This window comes from Cinclus cinclus, chromosome 4 (genome assembly GCF_963662255.1).
Source record: "Cinclus cinclus chromosome 4, bCinCin1.1, whole genome shotgun sequence".
Lineage (NCBI taxonomy): Eukaryota > Metazoa > Chordata > Aves > Passeriformes > Cinclidae > Cinclus > Cinclus cinclus.
Genome location: NC_085049.1, coordinates 12,296,783 through 12,318,178, shown reverse-complemented (window position 1 = coordinate 12,318,178; position 21,396 = coordinate 12,296,783). Strand labels below are relative to the sequence as shown.

Sequence of the window (21,396 nt, the reverse complement as noted above, 5' to 3'; positions counted from 1 at the left end):
AAGAAATAGAAATGTTTTCAGAGTGAGAAGCACCTCTGTTTATACAGGCATCAAGTTTTAAACTTTCTGGTACTCTATAGCCCCATGATCTTTAAGAGAGAGTTTATTCATATTCCCTCTATATAATCTGGACAGCAACATCAAACTGCACTTACTTAACAGTTGAGGTACAATAGCTACAATGATGCTAGAGCCAAGAATAACAATTCAATAACAATTGCTGTTCTGTTTTTGTGTTCTGAGAACACATAATGCAATTGCATATGGTAAAGATTTTCATCTGTTGGAGAGAGGCTTTTTTTTTTTTCCCCTTAGGTAGTTGAGTTTCAGAAAATATCAATCCACTTTCTCTTTGGACCAGACTTTGACCAATAAAGAGAACAAAACCAGCAAAAAAGAATGTCTCTGGAAATTTCATTATTTTTAATTCTCAAGACTCATCCATGAGCTGATTGGAATATTGATGAGGAGCAGGAGCTGTCACATCTTTACCAGCTCAGGTGATGAAACAGACCTTGGCTCATCATCATTTTTCTCACATTTCCTGCTTGTGCACTGCATTCCCCTCACACTTGCTGTGTGCCTTAGATTTCTGTTGTCAGAGATATATTTAAATAAAATAAAAGAGCCTGCTATTCCTTAATATTTCATATATATAGGGATTAGATTAGAATCCATTAACAAAATTCTCTGTATTACTTTAATGTTTCTTAAAATATGTGTTTTCCATGTATTACCTATGTAAGAAAATAATTTTACAGTACAAAATATTAAGAATTTTAATATTTTATAATATAGACAGCATACTCTATGTATGTACTCTAATTAGAAAAATATAATAATTCAATATAAATATCTATAGTTTATTTGCAAGCATTAAATATTCATTAATTATGGATGAATAAGTAGGTTTACTTCCAATTCTTGCTCTGCCATTTTTCTGTATAAAAGTACATTTATTTGATTACTTAATTTAAGCTTCCAAAAGACATTTTCTGTATTTGCAACAAAGGGAGACATATCATAGTAGGGCAGCTTTTCACTTGACAAATCCAATTCTTAATCTAGCTAGCCCATGTCATTCCTTTAATAAACTCATCAAGCTCAGTCTTAACAGACCTGGGCTGCTTGCTGGTACCTCATAGCAAAAGACCATTTTAGGACATTCTGCTCAAAAAGAGACCTTCAAATTGCCTTTTCTAATTTATTCTCAAGTACTTTCTACCCATTTGTTGTGCCAGTGCCATCCTTGCTCTTACATACCATTTTTGAGGGTGGGCTTGCTTTCTGACTCGTTTTTTAGTTTGCATCACTGAACCTCAGTCTGCTTTCAGAGGACAGATTTTTTGTCTTTCACAGTCCATCTTAGTGGCCATTTTCAGTATTTTGTCCACTTGCAGTTCATCTCCTTGTGATGGACAAAAGAAAATTACCGAATCCCAAGAAATATGAGTGCTCTTTATTTAATTGTACTGCTACATCTCTATTTCTGCTGGAGATACATGTGCTTTCCAGTTCGCCATGGCTGGGGAGTGGATAGAAGGAAATGTTGATGGATGTTATGCATGTGGGAAGAAAAATGTTAAGAACTTTTTAAGAGGTGATCTACAGAAAACCAAACAGGATAGCATCCAGTTCTGAATGAACTGTTTTCATGCTACAATTAAAACAAAATATGATGGAAAACAGCAAAATAATTTTTTAAAAAAGCAGAAAACATGAAGAGAGAATTTTTGCATTAGTTTATCTGTTCTTAGTTCTTTTCCTTCTCACTTAACCCAGCTATTTCTTGGGATCAACTCATCTTTTAAGGTGCTCTAGTGATTAGAAAGTTATTGAAGTGGTGGTCTGTGGCAGAATGATGACAGAGTTTAATAAATTATTCCAGAACAACATTTGCAGACAGTCTTTTGATTTGTTTTATTTGGTTTTCTTAACACCTAATTAACTTTTTTTAGAGTAGTCTTCATTAAAGATCAAGCATATCTCTGTAGTTACTTTATTTTGAATGTCACTAGGATATCCTTTGAAATGCTAACAAAAAATTAGAGCAAAGTGAAGGAAGAGCAGAGTTAATATATGAAATATGTGGGTGTTTTTTTGATATTTAATCCCTTATATTTCCATAAAAATACAACATATTCATGTCTTTACTATTTTTTAAGGAATTATTTACAAGTAGAGACTCTACTTTGAAGTAATTTGTAAAATTAATAGTGATTAGTATAATTATTATTTTTATAATGATAAAATAATTATAAAGATTTATCTGGTTCTTAGACTGTGTATATCTGTACAACATTTGAAAAGTCCTCTAGAACCATTTGAACACTTTTCACACATTTTGTCTTCTTGCCACCTTCCCTGAAAATAACCTTACAGGATTGTATGGTTGAGATGGGGTATTATTCCATTCTGAAATACATCCTGGCGTATTTTGAGATAAGAGGAAACAAGGCAACAATGTGTAAGATGCACAGAGGCTGCTGTCAGCAATGGGGTGATGTTTAGAATATGGGTGTCCTTTGTGTTTTGTAGAGATGAACAACTTGTTTAAAAAGTATGAGTATGTACTAAAGAGTCTGTGTTTATGCATTGTATTATTTTTTTTGTTAAATTATAACAAGTTTAGTTCCATCTTCTGCCTTTGACATTTTTATTCTCATTTTTCTGAGTGTTACTTTTTTTAATATTTTACTGTGCTTCTCTGGCTCTCAGTATATGGCAGCAGACAACTTATAGCATTGCCAAATAATTTACTTGATTTGACACAGACACAACACTATTCTAGACAGTGACTTCTTAATGGAATTATTTATAGAAGTGGCTGGGACATAATGTCAAATATCTAATGAGGAGTGGAGAAGTTCATTTAAAATAAAAAGTACATGACATTTTATCATCTACACTTTTAATTGCAAGTGCAAAATATCTACTCCATAGAACTTGAAATAATTTGATTCAATAATTGCTCCATATATTAAAAATTGCATTTTAATACTTTGGTTTTATTTGCCATTAAATGTTTATTACCCAAACAGTTCCAATTATTCAGTAATTTTAGATTATTATATGTTGGGATATGGGAATGCTTCTTTCAAAGCAAGATTTTGTAACAAATATGAAGGTATGTAATATGTACATGATCCAGGAGAGCATCACATAAAGTAATGACCTATCCGATTGGAAATGGCACAATATAACAAGTGCTATTTTTCTAAATTCTAATACCCATTTTTGCTTTTCCTCCCTTCCTTTAAGTGAAAAGGATACATCACCCTGGCATTCGTATATACTTGCTCTGATTAAAGTTGAGAGTCTAAAGGAGAGGATGGATAAAATACTACCCAGCTCCCTGATCTCTCAAAATTTTGCTATTACTCTCATTTGAGTGCTTTCTAATCATCTGTAAAGTTTATTTGGATGACTGTTTTGAGTTGGACACTTTCCTATGATTTTGTGTAAAAGGCATAAATACCTTAATTCATGTTTCCAATGCTACTCAAAGAACCAGTTACCTTGGAGAAAATGTTCATTTTGGAGCGACTATAAATCTTTTCTTTGGTTTGGCTTTTTTGCTATTGCAAGAGAGAAGAAGCTGGCTTATAGCACACATCTAAATTCAAAGGGTTGAAGTTCAGGTTACTACTGGAACAGTCCTTCAAATTATATTTGGGACTTATGTAAAAAATACAGGTGTTTGTGGGTATTTACATAGATATGTATATACTAATAAAGACACGAATATGGATAAGCCAGCACAAAAATCTAATTTAAAAGTACCTTGAAACAAAATGTCCATTACTTCCTAGTCCCAGGTTAGAGAAGACAGAAGTGCAACATTCCAGTGACAGTGGAGAGTGAATAAAAGTCTGTGTAATTTAATATAAACATGAAGAAATGTAATTTAAAAAAAAAATACTGAAACACACAAGTCACAAAGAAAACTAGTTTATACTTTCAGTAGAGATTCTCTATTATCTGGTGAGCATGGCTACATTTGGAAGCTTCTGTGTCTGCACACATTATGCAAAAATATACACTTGCAAAAGTATTGCCCATTCTTGCCCACTTTTGAATTTATTATTTCTGATTGAATATATATGTTAATAATAACAATTTCTGCTCAGTGTTATCTTTAAAGAAATCAATGAGTCAACTTCATTGAGCATGATAAGGAATGGTAATACATTCCAGATATTAAAGAAGATTAATGAACTGCTAAGGAGCTCCCTTCTCTTCTCCCCAGGTGTTATTTGCTGAACCTGGCATGTGCTATGGTTTATTACAGAAATGAGACTTGGGCACTTAACTGTGAATTTCTGGGGTGCAGGAGTATCTGCTTTTCAGTGCTTGAGAACAGACATCTGATGAATTGTTAGTAGCCTTTTTTCCAGATTTATTAGTTTCTTTCTCTTGAGATGCTCTGTTCTTGTTTGCTTTCTTAAATTCTACTTAATTCCAGCTTCATGTCTTAGGCCATTTGAGGGTTTTGTTTTTTTTCCCCTTGCTGCAAATATTGGATTTTTTTAGGCTGTAATATTTGTCTACAGGAGAAAGTTATAGAGAAGGAAGAGGACAGGGAACGTGGGACATAAATAATATCATAAAACTCTTAAATCTCACTGTAAAGCTTCTCTTCCCCACAAATAAAGCAAGATCTAGTAATCCTTATCTCTTACTTTATAGCCTAATCTCAGCAAGTCTAATAAAATGCTAAAATTATCAGTTCTAGTATATGGATTTGGCACTAAAGTATTTAGTTATTTTACTCTCTGTAGACCATCTCTTTTTTTTTTTTTGTATGTGTTTATTTGGGTTATACATTTGCATATGTATGGGTGTGTATGTGCAGAGGTGTGTGCATATACGTATGTAACTCTTTGCAATACATTTTTGGGTGAGGTTACAATCATAGAATCATAAAATATGCCAAGTGGGAAAGGACCCATCAGGTTTGTTGCGTCCAGCTCCCATCCTTGCACTGTGGGCCTTTAGAGCATTGTCCAGATGCTTCTTGTGCTGTCTCAGGCTTGGTGCTGTAATCACATCCCTGGGGAGCCTGTTCCAGTGCTCAGCCATCCTCTGGATGATGAACCTTTCCCTGATGTCCAACCTAAACTTTCCCTGTTGCAGCTCCCTGCTTTCTTCTCCAGTCCTGTCCCTGGTCACTAGAGTGAAGAGATTGGTACCTGTCCCTCCAAACAGGAAACAGTAACATGAAAAGAAACAAAATCAAGCTGCAAATATCTTGTCTACCTAAGTGGCAGAGTGTAGAGGAGACAAATCCCTCTACAGACAGCCCTTCGAGGAGGGCCCCCTGGAACCTCCTTTGAGATAAGAAAAACTACTTGCTTTGAATGACTCATGTTAGAAAAATGCAAGCTCTTCTTCTTATCTTTTTAGAATATTATTGGTTAGGTTTGGTTCTTTATAATTGGTTGTCCCAAACAAAGTAGTTGACCAAATGTAGTTGGCCATAATGTAGTTGGCCAAAATGTGTTAACCCTGTTTTCCATTGGTTTACTTGTGATCCCCCATAACCCTATAAATGTACACGTGTGATCCCCCATCTTTGGATTTGTAGCCTGACCCCTTCACAGACAATAATAAAGCTGTGGAAAAAGTCTGAGCTGCTCTCCTGGTCTTTTTATGCTGGCTGGAAACTGCAGGTTTGTGTGAGAAACCATGAAGCTGAATGCCTGAAAGGCCAGCACTCACAAACCTTGGAACTTTCCCCTGCCCAACAACATCTGGGCAGGGGACACAAAAAAAAGTTACAGCAGAGCTTCTAATGACTTAATGGAGCCACTTCTGGAAACAAGATCTGACACAAAGTCAAATTTAGGAAGTCTGTACATAATCTTTAATTGCACAGCTGGTCAAACGGGATCTAAGACATAATTGAATGGTAACCATTTAAAAATTGTAATTAACATTGCATGGTGCCTCAGGGAATTTTTCTTCTTTAAGTAAACATATATTTATTTCTAATTATCTACTTGACAAAAAGAGAGGTATATTATACAAGCTTATTGCTTACAGGAAATCTCAGGAGTTGGAAATTTAATTTGATATTTCTTTGAAAAGCTATCTCTTGAGAGAGCAATATCTTAAAGCTACTGTGAAAAAAACAGATAAACCTTTCTGCAAAATACATGGTGTAGCAATTTTCTCCTTAACCTTTAAAAACAAGCCTATAAAATTTAATGTTGTGATCTCATTTCTCTAGTACCTTTTAAGAGCCTTACTTTGGAAATGGGCTCTAAACTGTTAACTTCAAATCCATCCTTTTTTATCTCCTTTTTTCATTGTAGCAGGCTAGAATGTGGACCTACATACCAAATTTTGTTCTGTAATGCCACTCAGGTCCCTTAAATGTGAACTGGTTTTATTTCAGTTTGACTTGCCCATTTGCAAGAGAAGATGAATTTTCTTTCCTGAGTGCAATGCCATAACATAAGCAGGATCTCTGTGACAAGTGGCAGTTTTTATTGGATTTATACCTACATCTTTAGCTCCTTTCAACAGATTTTTTTCTAGGTTCCTTTGCACTCTTGGCTTGCTGATCTAGATGCTTCAATTTAAGAAACAGTATGCAACACAAAAGAAAGAATTAGTGACTAAACCATCAACAAACTCTTGCTTTTCAAAAATAACTCTGCATTTGAACTTGCCTAAAATTGGGGAGCGGAGGAGAATTAATGAAACACAACTGCTTGAGGTGAAAGACATGATTTATCATAAGCAATATCATAGGGTGTTTTGTATCACAATAGCATTTAACTGATTACTGAATCTAGTCCATTGATTCTTTAGTGTGGCAGTGTTCATCATTTATTGTTCAATTTTAAAGATTCCCAATATATGTCTTTCTCAAGAAGGTATAGAACAGGTTAAAATATTCCATATTGGTTTCATTATATAAACTGTTGGATTAGTTAAAACAAGTATTGGTACAGGGCAACTTAATTAATGTAAGTTTCTGTGTAACTGGGAGTATAGTGTTTAGCTGAAATGTGATTTTTCTTGTATTTCAAGTTAATTGTGTAGTTGACCCGACTCATAAATGTTAACATTCACTTTGCTGTCCTTTACTGCCAGGACCCAGATCTATGAGCATTAAGACCTTTTTAGTGCGTGGTGATGAGCACTGCTGTTCATGCAGCCTCACCTTAATACTAGCAATAACTCATCAATGTCTTTTTCCCATATAATCAGTTTTGAAAGGGACATCTTTGTTAAGTTTCCATTATGCCTAATTTTGTTGATGTCATTCTGCATGTTGTTACTGTAGTGCATTGTAATTAGCAAGCATCAACTTTATATGCTTGCATTTATTCTTCAGTAAACAGTCTTCTCTATGATTGGGAAGTACAACTAGAGTGACATCTCAGAAAGGAAAAATTTGTGGAAGATATTGTCTGTGCAAAGAAACCAAGAGTCATGACATGAAAATAATGCAACCAAAAGAAATAGTGTGAGGAATTTAAAGAAAATACCCAAGGAAAAGAAGTGTGTTTCCTAAAATTTAATTTTTTGATTAGTTAAATTAAATCTTATCACTTTCTCAATATTCCAGGTTACTTTTTGTAGCTCTTGCTTCCTAGGTTAGGATGTGACTTTCTAATAAAAATTTGTTTTGTCTTTGACAGCAACCATAGTGTTAAACGAACTCAACTGGACTGCAGCGCTGGATGATGTGTTCAAGAGGAACAGGGAAGAGGACCCCACTTTATTATGGCAGGTTTTTGGTAGTGCCACTGGCCTCGCAAGGTATTATCCAGGTAACTGAACTCTCCTAGACAACTGTCCTATGCCATATATGCCATTAAAAATATTTTGAATTATCTACGAGGAGTGAAATACAACTAAAAATTGTTTTTTCTACATAGGCACAGTTTCTTTTTATCAGAGTTACACATTCAAGAACTGTGAAATTATTCCGGCTTAAAGCTAGTATGAGGGGGAAGGAACTGGGAGTGAAATGTAATGAGTTGTTTTTTTTTTTTGGTATGAAGAATAGAAGATTATGCCTTTTGAAAGGCTGAAGAGTTTATTTTTTTTCCATTATTTTCAATATCTTGTGTAAATAATCACTTAAATATTTGCAAGTGAGATTTTTGTACTTGCCTAGTTTTAAAGGTCGTGACCTGTAAAGTAGACACATAGTCATATGTCATAATCATAATATCAGTGAAAATGTGAGTTCCCCATGCTATGTTCCTGTGTCCCAGAATCCACAAGCTCTGACAGGTGCATCTTTGTTATTAGAGCTAAGGTCAATTCAACTTGATTACTTCAGCCAGCATCTGTTTCACCAAAGAATCCCATCAGTGATTACACTAGTGAATTAATGATGACACTAATTATTTTAAATCAATACATATTTTGCTGAATTTATATAATGAGCCGCCCAAATTTTATTTTTGTTGTTTGCTGTCTAATGGAAAGCCATGTTTTACAGCAAGGCTTGTGCTGCTGCTGCTGTTGTTAAGTGATGCTCCTGTCAATGCCTGAATAATGTGTCCACTACACACAAGACAACAGCGTGAAGCATGTTGACTCATGCCTACAACTGCCTTAGGAAAAAATCTGAGAACCTTTCTCTTCTGTTTATACAAGATTGTTTGTGTTTCTGAGGGTGAAGGGGATTATTCTAAAGCTGGTATTTTATCATTAGCATGAGTGCTAGCAGAGGCAGAGAAACTGCCTCAGGCTAGATTACAGGAAGAATATTTCTTGCACTTGAATCCTGTTTGTTTTGTCATGCTGGATGATAATGAAATAAATACAGGGAGATGTTGCAGGGGAAACAAAAAAGTAATATTGAAAATGTTAATTTAATATTTGTTTTGTTTTCCAACTCTTCCTATGCTTTTGGGATCTATCATCATGTGTGGGGCTAGCATTTGTCATGGCTTTCTATGTGATTTTTTCCAGCACTTAAAAAGAACATTCCTTAAATATATCTTTCTGCCAATCTCTAGGAAATAATATTTCACTTGAAAATTAATCCCATACATTGAAACATAGATTATTATCTATGCTTATTTATTATTATCTAGCTAACCTGTCTACTCCTGTTGTTCACCAACACAACATAGGAGCCTCAGAATCTCTATATATTCTTCTTTATAGCACCTGTATAAAACGGGAGAAGCTTTTCTCTCTTTTGAAGGTGCAAATGTTACTAGTATACACTTCATCTGAACACAATTTTAAATTTAGTGTAGAACCCAGATGCCCACACCTCCTATTTATTCCATAACTAAGTATTTAACAGTTATCCAATCCTGTCAGAACATAACTTCATAAAGTCCTGAGTAATTCCCCAATTCTTAAATGCTGGACATACATACACAGTGGAGAGCCCTGATACTCTGTGAGGTGCATATATTGTCTTGTGTATCTGCTTCCCATTGTAGCTCAAATTAGAAAACCTTTTGCATTTTAGATTTGTAGAATAGGCTTTTGTGCAACATTCTCCCTCTCGCAAACTTTTTCTGTTTGCTGACATAGCAGATGTTCTGAAAATTAATTCAGGTTTCATACGCTAAAGCAAATGTTTTTCACATTTGCATTTTGAAAATTATATTATAAATTGTAAAACTGCTTCATTATATTGTTTCAAAATGATGATTTTTTCCATAGTGATGATATTTGTGAAAATTTTGGAAATCTCAAAACCCCAAATTAAAATTCATAGAGAAGTCTGCTCATTATTTTCTGAAACATATACACCCACTCTTTCTTCCGATGTTAAAAAAAAAAAAGTTCAGTACCTCTAATCTCCGAAGGCTGTTTTCCAGTGTTTTTGAGCATTAATATTTTTCATCTGATATTGTCCCACTGCTTTGAGTCATGGGCAAAGGGAACATCACTTCTGTTCTGAGGAGGCTCTTGGGCTGTCCTTTTCACCATAGCAACCAACAGCACAAAGGGATCTTTCTATGAGCAGCCCTAGGAGGAGAAAGTATGTGTAAAATATGAAAGTTTGAGTCACCAGCATCCCAGTCTTCCCCCATTGCTTGTGGGCACATTCTTCTCCCTAGACTTGGGGTGACGAGACCATAGTATCACCTGTATCTCATCCAAAGTTCCCCCTACAGTCCAAATTCCAGTGCCTAGCCATATTTGGGGAGGGATGGGCTTCACTGGGTGCAGCTGGACAGCTGTGCAAAGGATCTTAGATGATTTTAGCAATGTTTAAGCCATTAACCATTTCAGTCTCTCACATTACTATCAAAATTCTCATTAGTTTCAATGGCAGCATATTTTAGAAGAGAAATGCTGAGCTCTGTTACTCTACTGGCAATCATCCATTTTGATATGAAAATGCCAAGAGCAATATTGAGATTTCTATTAGCTACTCTATGAGCTCTGAGCAACACAAGAGTAAGTAATCAGTAATTTAATAAAAGATCTCAAAAACAAAAAAAGCATATGAAGTGCATGAAACTTTTATGGAGAATGTAATATATGTTCATTCATATGTTTAAAGGCACAAATCACATATTAATCTTTCATCCATTGTAAGACCAGCCCTCAGTAATCACAGCCCTCTACAATAAAAAGGAAATTCTGGAATAAAGATACCATGTTCTCAGTGGAAAAGGGGCAATTTAGGGGATATTTAAACAAGTGGACTCAAAGGAATGCCAAGTAAGTTTGCCAGAGACACTAAACTGGGGAAAGCTGTCGACTTCCTCAAGGGCAGAGAGGCCAGTTTAACATAGAATAAACAGTTGCAAAAAATTTGTATATTTTATGATCACTGTTGTTGTTTATATTTAATGATTTTTATCTATAGTTAAAATATTTCAGATTGTTATGACAAGTGAACAGACTGACTCATAAAATTGTCAAAAAATATATTAAAATTTAATAATTTTAGATAACTTAATATTTAAATCAATTTAATAATATTTAAAAATATTAGCCATTTCCAGCCTTTTTCCTGCAAGAATGCTTTTTTTTTTAATCATTAATGTATAACTCAAGAGTATGAGCCAATTTTCAAAAGTGCTATGAAAGGAATCTGAAATATATTTTGTGGGCCTTTTTTATGCAAATGCTACTAAAATTCAATATTATGGAAACAGTAAATAAAATCAGAGGAATTTTTTATGTAAAACTGTGAGTCACTAAGTTCAAAATTTAGATTCTCTGTGATAGGGCAAGAGAGCACAAATTATTATAAATTTTGAATCGCTTTCTCCTTAGGACTAGTAGATTTGCATCTACCTGCCTAATTATTTGACTTTACAAGTCTAATTCCAGAACCCTGTTTTGCTTTTTAAGATATCATTTTAAGATGGCACTTGACTAATTCTAGTCCACACAGGGGGTTTCAGTAGTTTCTGATTCAAAATAAAAGCAGTAATCTGGCAGTGTATTATCAAGATCATTGAAATTAGCAATTCATTCCAATCCAATTGATATTTTTCTTTTTTTTTTAATAAATCTTGAACCATTGCCTGTGGGCTTGCACATGTAGGGTTTTGTTAGTATAGACAGAAAGGTATTTTAATTTAGATAAGGTTTCAGATTTAATTTATAATTAACCACAAAGCACTGGACAAATCTGTTGCTCAAAATGAATTAATTTAATTAAAGTAGTTTAATATGATTTGACAGATATTAAGTTACTTTAGGCATCTATCCAGGTAATTTGAATCCTAGACTTTAGAAACAGCTATCTAAAAGAACAATTAATGTAATTTTTTGGTGGACTACTTGGAAGTTTAGGTATAAAGTAACCAGTTCCTCTTTTAATCATGAAATTGTTTTTAATTAAAGACATAATTAGTATTATAATTGTTAATCAATGTTTCATTAAATACTGCAATGGAAGCCATATTATTTTCACTGTAGCAATTACTAATTAAATAAACTTTAAAAAACAACTTTGTATTTCATGTGCTTTCTACCAGATGCCACCTCTCTCTTTGTTCACTTTGTTGGGCTTTTTTTTGATTGATTGATTGATTGATTATTTGTTTGTTTTTTTTTTTTTTTGACTGCAGACAACAGGCATTTTTTTGCAGTTAAATATGATACAGGAGGCTTTATACTTGCAGTAATAAATCTACTTAAGAAAAATTGTTTTCATAGTATTACTCAAATGAAAACACAATCGTGATTTAGATGAATGATTAGTAGAAAGCTGTTTGATCAGCAACACTGACTCAGTTGTCTCAAGGAAATATGCTAAATAATAATTTTCCCAGGGGTTATGCTAGAAAAGGTGATACTGTTAGGGAGTCTGTAGTACTGATAGTTCAGATTTCAGCTAGTGAGCTACAAATATCCCTAACAGTGGAATGATGGTGCATGAGTAGATTCAGCATCTTTTATAAGGAAATGCTGAACCTAGGCTCAGTGAGACAGTATTTGGTCTGCAGTGACCAAAGGTCTGAAGGTGGAAATGTGCCACACTTGGTGAAGATCCAAAAAGTTGAGCCAATTCATAACAAAAACAAACTCAGAAAGAAACGCTATCCTGTCCCCCAGATCTTCCCAGTTCTACCTGGAAATTTAACAAGGCCCTATGGGAAGTTCAGCTGAAAACCTGTATTCTCAATATGGTATTTCTGGCAAAAGAAATGTCTTCCAGTCTCCCTAGCTTCTGCAGAGATCTGTGACTTCTCTCAGTTGTCTTTGTGGAGTCTTGTTGTTGAGGGTCTTTCATAGAGGAGAAAGCAGAGTCCAACCAGCAGCTCTTCTTCCACACCCTTCTCTTATCAGATAGCCTAGACACATGTTCTTGTCCCCTTCATTTGACCTTACCTGTATCAGAGAAGAATTCTTACTTTACGTATATCTGATCATGTCTTATTCATGTGTGCAGGTGTTCTGTAAATTCATCTGCTCCCTCAGCTTAAAGATTTGTCTGTGCTATTAAACAGGATGAGTCAGAGTTTTATTGGAATACTTCAGATAGCCCCACAGTGTGACTGAAGGGACAACATGTGCTGGCAGCTTTTCCCAACAGACAGCACTGAATGCTCTTTTCTTTCTTAAATCGTACAAAGTTTTCCAGTTTTGTTCCAGGAGACTTTATGTTCTCAGAGACACCTGGATTGTGCATGTCATATATATGCTGCATGGCATATAAACCACAAGTTTTCATCTGCAAAACACTTCTGGTTAAAAAAAAAATAAAATAATAAAATCATCACTGTCCTCATTTTACAGATAAAAGAAACAGATAGAGAGAGCTCAAATGGCTTCTTCAGTGACCCTCTGAAGTTTAGGTATTCAAGCCAAGGGCATGCATAGCAGCATTTTTTTTAGTGTTGTGTGCATTTATGGGCATTAACTCATAATTAAATTCAATTTAAATGTCAGCAGGTCTGGCAATCTCCTCTGGATGTTTGTAATATCAGTACTGAAGAATACAGTGAAAAGAACTGTTGTATTCTTTCCTTTTGATACTGTAGACTTGCCTTCTACTTAGCCTTCCTTTGTTTATCTGCATAAGTAGGTATAATATGATGAAAATTTTAATTAATTAGAGAAAAATCTCTTTGCATTGCTCATACCAGTATTTTACTAGGATATTCCTATGGAAGTTGAGCTTATGAGGTATTAAAATAGCAAAATTCACAGATAAAGAAAGCAGTAGGTCAGTGATGATTTCCCAGAAAAATAATCTTGTTCCTAAAGTCATCAAGCTTCTTGATTAAGAATATGGATAGAACAGATCTATCTGAATAATTATTATCTCTTATCCTTCCTTAAACAAAAAAAAACAAAACAAAACAACAAAAAAAAAAAAAAAAAAAAAAAAACAAAAAAAACCACCCTTAACCTGTTAACATATTAGTCAAGAAAGTTTCATTTAGCTACTAGAGCATTCATGGTTAGACAAATTAATAATAGAAGAGCTTTAGAAATCAATTTCTAATAAAATAAAATAGTATTTCTCCAAATGAAGAGCTTGCTGTGCACAGCTGCTCTTGTGTTAACAATTAATAGCAAGCCATAGTGTTGTGGCCATGATATTGAATTCTCCAGAAAAAATAATTATCGAAGCAGATACAAAAAGACTAGAAAGCCTAAAAAAAAACTATACAAAATGAATCAAAAGCCTTGAAAAACGGAGAACATCACTTCTTTTTTTTTTTTTTTTGCAAAAGGTTTTATATTTTATAGCTGTTAGCTCCTGTTAACAGCTCAACATTTAAAGGAGCCTTTAAAGTAGAGAAGCAAAGCAAAACCACAAAGACTTTCCTAGTAATGCAGCTTATAAATTATCAGTTAGTGCAATTAGTGTGTGTGAGTTGGATATTTCTGCTTTTTCATAAAAGTAAGCCTCTTTGAGTGTTGTTCACATTTTCTTTCTTCTTCTTTTTTTTTTTTTTTTTTAATTTCTCTCTGAAATCTGGGCGGGAGAGAGGGGCAGCAACTGACATGATTTGGATCTAACTATACTCATAATAGAATTGTTGGTAGAAAAGACCTTTAAGGTCATCAAGACATCAGCCATCAACCCAGCACCACCACCACCACCACCACATTCACCACTAAACCATGTCCTCAAATGCCACATCCACATTTTTTTAACTTCCAGGGAGGGTGACTGCCACTTCCCTGCACTGCTTGCATCAATGCTTCACAACCCTGTCTGGCAAGAAATTTTTAATAATATCCCACCTAAATCTCCCCTGTCACAACTTGTTGTTTCCTCTCATCCTGGTCCCTTGTTACTTGACAGAAGAGATTGACACCTACCTCACTACAGCTTCATTTCATAATATGAAAAATCTTACAGTAAGTTCTTTTACGGCTCATTTTTCAAAACTGATGTGCTGAATTTTGCATTATCAATTGAATTTTGCATCTGCAGTCAAATCCACTGAGTTACAGGATAACACGCTATTTCTAGTGAGTTAATGAAATTGCATACCACAGCTAACCATGCCTTTGTGCTGAAATTCATGACATCTCTGTGTCTTTATGATACAGATTTAAACCTCCAGGATTTGCTTTTATAAGAGGAAAAGGAAAACCAGAGCACACCCAACAAAACAGCTTGCTTCTTCTTCTTCTCAGGCTCTGATACTCCAGCTGTCTTTGGGGAGATGGTCGACAGTATGAAGTTCAGTTTATACATGCAGAAAGAAAAATATTTGCCTCTAAAATAAGATAACAGAAAGAGATTCATTTTAAGTGGTAGACTGCAGTATGTATTGCACGTTCTAATCACTTTTGGGGTTTTTGGAACATTGGGACCAAAAATCAGTAGATTTGTTTGTGTATGGACTATTCCCATATCAAATCTTTGTTTAACTGATTTGTGATAAAACTGAGTGCAGTATTGTCCATAACATAATTACCCATTACCACAATGGTAATACACTCTGAAACACCTCAATATTATTATCCTCTATTTTCTGTATTGTGATGTTGCTATGAAAGTTGCAGAAGACATTGCACAGACATGTCTATGTTTGATAGATTTTATCTGAACACTTTTTAAAGTCTTGGCAATTTTCAGTCACTATAAGGAGAAAATCACATTGGAATGGCTGCATTCAGTCCTGACTGAACATCTGGTGTGGTCACACAGAGCTGGTCAATAACAATCTCTGTCTTGGGAGGATGTTACCAATGAGTTATTAATCCAAGGCATCATTGTGGTACAGATATCCTGAATACTAATTATGGCAGTTGAAAACACTTAATGATAATTAATGTTAAGGGATTTTAAATTTGTGTCTGTTTCTTATTTTTAGTTACCATGTCTCACCTTTTCCTGAAAAACAGCTAAGGAATTCTACAACAATACTGTTGCTACACTGAAATTAAAATTATTCATTTCTGAGTAGAAGATCAAAGGAGTATCGCATTTCTCAAGTAGTCTGGGCTATCACATATCTGAATTCAGGTTTTTTCACATAAGTTCACTAGAAGAACTATGAAATATCAGCAAAGTAGATGCTGTAAGTTGTCCCTTTGCTCCATCTGAGGAAGACTTTGCTGTGTCTGGCTCAGAGAATTGAATACTACTTGATTTTGGTTGTTTTGAATATCCACATGAATGTTAATTTGAGACATAGCAAGATAAAATTTGGAGTTTGAATCAAAATAAAATGATGTAGTCTGGGATTTGATACGTGGTATTTGTTACCTATCTTATTATCAACTTTTAGCATCACTTCCCAAATGTGTTAATAGTGTAAAGGGATGTAAAGCTGTTAATTCATCTCTGCCTCTCTGTTCCTTGCACATGCATACCTGACCACTAGAACAGGGCAGAACTTTCAGGAGAGCTTCCTTCATGACACTCACTTATACCTCTGGAGTCATCTCATGAATTCAGAATGAGAGGTTGTAGCCAAGTTCTGTATTTCCTAAAAAATATTTTAGTTTAGGCTCTACCTTGTGACAGTCACTATAGTTTATTAATCAACAAACTTGAGTATTTCTACTCTAAATGTGCAGAAATAACAGAAAAGCATGGCTTACTCTTGCTTGAATTGTATCTCAATAATGCAAATAGGAGTGGGAGGGATATCAAAAGCAATGAATAATGTATTAAGTGTCAAATCTATCCACATGCCAAACAAAAAATCATCAAAAGGGAACATGAGTGAAGCCTAATGTATGCACCAGAGAACTGCGCGGTGTTGACATAGTTCAAACATACTCATATGAAACAATGAACTGTGGTGAGGCTGACTTCCTGAAGATATTGGTGAACCAGGTTCCAAACCACCTTAGAGAAATGTACTAAACAATAGATTATATTTAAAAAACTGTAAATCTCAAAATCCTTGATCAATTTAGGTTTTTGAGGGACAAGTATATTCATATTTTTGTGTTTTTCATTTTGCTTCTATTTTAGACCATATAATAGCTTTTGTCAGTAAGATATAAACCAGTTTCCCCAGATGGCTTTATAGTGTGTTCTGTATATGCACTAAAAAAGAAATATGTCTCTTTCATTGGTCTCCATCCCTTCTAATTATTTCCTGTATGATTGTAAATCCATACTTACTTTTTTTTTCCATAGAAAATATTTATCATATTTTAAAAGGTTGTTTTGAAAAATATTAAATCAGGATAAATTAAAATTGATCAGTAGAGATCAAATATCATAAATTAATTTCAGTTTCCTAGTAAAAACAATTTCAATAATATCCATAAATACTCAAAATGTGACTAAAACCAGTGAATACATTTCAGGCCATTCAAAGCTATCTAGAATTAATAGGGTTATTCAAGATAGAGACTAGGATGAATGGGTAATTTAATCATGTTAATGCTTGAGATGGAAAAGGGAATTCAGCACTTCTTTGGTGTGAATGGAATTTTAGATACTAAGGGTTCAGTCAATATTTATATTATTCAGAGCCTTGCAGAGGCTTTCTACTAGATTATGTAAATTGTTGTAGAAGCCTTCAGAAAGATCAATAGAACAAATATTCTCATTATATATTATATATTATATATTATATATTATATATTATATATTATATATTATATATTATATATTATATAATGTGCATTATATATTATATATTATATATTATATATTATATATTATATATTATATATTATATATTATATAATATACAATATATATTATATATTATATATTATATATTATATATTATATATTATATATCTTAATTAGTGTACAATCCAGCAGCCATTAATATCCTATAATAAATCATGCAAACATGGAAACTCAAGCATGGGAAGCTTTGTATATTTTTCTGGAAAGAAAATAATATATTTATTAGGAAAATAAAACTTACTGACATGTGGCATAGGAAATAGTGGTTTAACAGCAGGGTAATAAATAATGTTTTTAAAGACCTTCTCCAGATCTCCCTGAAGCTGCTGACAGTCATTCCAGGAGTGTGTGTACTGAAAGACTCACGCTAATGAAGAAAAAGTAGAATTTAGTTGTTGTGTACACTGCTGTGTCTATCTACCCAAAACAAAAACTGTGTTGCCATTCACATTTGTCTCCAGAAGGACCAGATAGGCTGTAAGTAGTGTGCTGAGTGGCTTACTCAGTTTATTTTGTGTATACTTGGACTGTTGTTATAATTTTAAGACTAGTTCTAGTGAATGGCTTCCTTTCCATTGTTCTTTTTAACCTGCTAACATAGATGTAACCAAAAAGGGACAGTTGGGGCCCCACTTCCATCCACGCTATTACTGAAAAGCTATGGTAGAACTGAGTCCAAGGCTTAGTAGCTCAGGGTTTAACCAAAGGAATTCTGCTGTAGATCAGTTTGGAAAATATTGTCTTCACATCCTTCATTTTACCGTTTCAACTAGAAGTTTTGAGCATCCTATCCGTATTTAAAATAAACAAACAAACAAAAAAAACCCAAGGAAAATAAGAAATTTTTAAATGTGTTGTGATTTTTGTTCCGGTTAACCCTACCCACCCCCCCCAGCTGTTGTTATACAATCATTTGGTGCTTTTGGAAATACTAGGGAAAGTTTCAGACATTTCCAATTTTGCTATTAGGTTTAAGTGGGTATAAATCTTACCTCTTCGTGTTTCAGAAAGATTTTCCGCACACTGTTTGGTTTAAAGGCCCCACTTGTGAAGGGCTTTCTGTCCAGAGATCTGGTGTTGGCCTCAAGGATGCTTACCTGTCACGTGGTATTACATTAACATGTACTTGTAGCTCTCATATTTTGCAGAAAAAAATAGCTGAATTATTTCTCATGGTCTTCTGTTGCCCAGCTAAAACGAAATCATAACCCATATTTCTGTATATGTTAGTTTAGCACTTAGAAAAATTACCCTGTAAAGTAGTACTTAAAGATTTTGATATCAGAAGAATTCTAGCTAAATGTTCCTGTGGTGGTTTTTAGTAGATGATTTGTTAGCTAACGGGCCATTCTGTCATTCTGCCTGTAGAACATTTATTCAGTTTTAAATTATTGCCTCTGTCAGTATCCACTGTCACAGCAGTAGAGGAAGTTGATGTTTGAAGGGCCCTTCTTCAGCTCCTGCATTCCAATTCTCTTTGAACCACCATCCTTTTGCTTTACAGAATGCACTTAAGGAGTTGAACTTATATTTTGTGTGAAATAAAGTAACATTCCCAGTGTAAATTGAAAATTCTCTGTTGTTTTAAAATAAATCCAGATCATAAATTGAGATAATTCTCTGTTTATGAAGGCTGCCCAGGATATGAGTCAATTTAGAGGGACGTGTTTGGTAGGGCATAGCCTTTTTACTGGATGTCACTGAAAAGACAAAGTTTTGGCAAACATATGGGAGCCTTGGTCAGTGTCTTCATTTATATTTGCTATTTTACCTAAACCACTCATAGTAGAAACTGAAATGAACACATTGCATGCAGATTTTGCAAGTCTCAGGAAATGTGTCTGGATCCATCTGGATTTTCAGATGGAATTCCTGTGGAAAGGATAGCCCAGGCAGAGATTAAAAAAATCCATCATTGAACATGTGCTATCCTTGTAGGCTCATAAAATACTGTTAAATTGAACCTGTGAATATCTAACTAATGGTACTTAAGTCAGAATTTTGACATATATCCATCTCAAAAAATTAAATTATCTCCTTTCCAAAAATTTCAAATGCTCTTATCCTGTCAGGTCCCAAAGGACCTGTCGAGTGGTCTAGTCTGAAATCACAGACAATACTAGTACAGATTTTAAGGCTCTCCTGGTGTACAGCAATACACAGTGTTCTCTGTGAAATATCTACTGCTAAGTGTGGGATACACTCAGCTTAAAGATCCCAGTAAGAGGTAGGCCAGCTCATGGTTTGGTCTCTTAGGAAAGGATTCATTTTGTAGAATCACAAATAGGCAGCTACTCAAAGCTGATGGCTTCCTATTAATTCATGGATGGAGATATAATTCTTCCATTTTGTCTTAGGTATTTGATTTTTCAGGAAGAATCCTGGAGCTGCCTATATCTTTCTTTATTTCCTAGACAGAAAATAATGATTGATGTCAGGAAATAGCTTCCCCAAGGCTTTTGGAATAGACTAAGAGAACAAATTGCTGAACATTATCTCATTCCCTGTAACTTTTCACATTTTTGTGTTCGTTAAGCTGTCACATGGTTTTGAAAGGCTCAATTTTTTTCCAGAATGGAAATAATTCCTGCCCTTGCTGAAAACTGTTGTAAAGCCTAATAGATTAAACACTTGAAAAAGGTCATCATTCTTAGCATTTGCTTTAAAGACACATAAATATTTGCATCTCTTTTTCTTCAGAAAATATGCTACTTTCATGTTACTTTTCTAATATGCATTTTTAGGTAAAGCTCTTGAGCCAGTGTACAATTACTTAGGCTCATACCTGAGAAACCATTATTATATACAGCAATAATTAACTTTTTTAAAAAATTAAACTTTTGAAAAAATGGTTTCATCATCTGAAGTGTTTTGGTTGAATTATTAGTTCCATTGAAGTCAGTGGTCAGTTATAGTCAGTACCTGTTTATACAATGCACTTGGTCATACACATACACACACACATATATATACATAATCATACACGTATACATATATATGTACAAATGTACACATACATATATGCAGTTTTATTGCATTGTATTATATGATAATATGTATAATGGTGTCTGGGTATTTCAACAACATATTACACAAATACAGACTTTCTTTATCCCTATGAAATGTTGATATTTATATAGAGCAGAGTCTGTGACACTGATTCATTACATTGTTGCAATTAAAGTACTTGAAATAAAGTTTTATATTATTCCATACATCTTTTTTTTTTCCTTTTTAGCTTCCCCATGGGTAGATAAAAGTCGAACTCCTAATAAAATAGATCTGTATGATGTACGCAGAAGACCATGGTAAGCTTTCTTTTTAAAGGTTTTGTATATTTATATACATTGCTTTCCTTCTAGATATTACTTTAATTTTTTTTTCCTATTTATTTATAATGCTATGTACTTTTAGGTACTGTTTAGTTGATTTTTTTAAACTAGTTATTTTTTTTCAAATAAAATATTTTCAAATTATACTCCTTGCTATGCTATATCCAATTCAGTTGTACTTGTGTATTACATGGACTTTTCATAGGAGGTTAACTATCAAGTAGGTCTAAGAGAGTTAAAAACTCTGATTTTGTGCCAAAATCAATAATAATCTTGAGTATTACATGGAAACATTCTTTCAGACTTTTGCAAATATTTAAAAATATGTCTCAGTGGTTTAGACAAGCAATAAAGTTACTAGATGTGTAAAAGATGGGAGAGCCGTGGGATTATTTCTCATGATTTTTCTTTGTGTAAGCCTCTCAAGACATAAAGTATATTGATACTTGGATATAGTTGGATATATTTTTTCAAAGGACTAAGTATTTCTGCCTAAGCTCGGCTGAGTAATAATTCATCTGTCATCAAGATCTT

The 21,396-nt window shown here is 34.0% G+C and overlaps 1 protein-coding gene across 3 annotated transcripts in view; it reads left to right on the top strand.

Moving 5' to 3' along the window:
• The window catches only part of CACNA2D1 (calcium voltage-gated channel auxiliary subunit alpha2delta 1), a 352,862-nt gene that overhangs the window by 237,066 nt on the left and 94,400 nt on the right, over positions 1–21,396 (top strand). For all 3 annotated transcript variants that reach the window (XM_062491655.1, XM_062491654.1, XM_062491656.1), the window contains exons 7-8: positions 7,656–7,787; positions 20,769–20,838. In XM_062491655.1, coding sequence (XP_062347639.1) covers positions 7,656–7,787; positions 20,769–20,838 — 202 coding nt within the window. The remainder of the gene's footprint in view (positions 1–7,655; positions 7,788–20,768; positions 20,839–21,396) is intronic.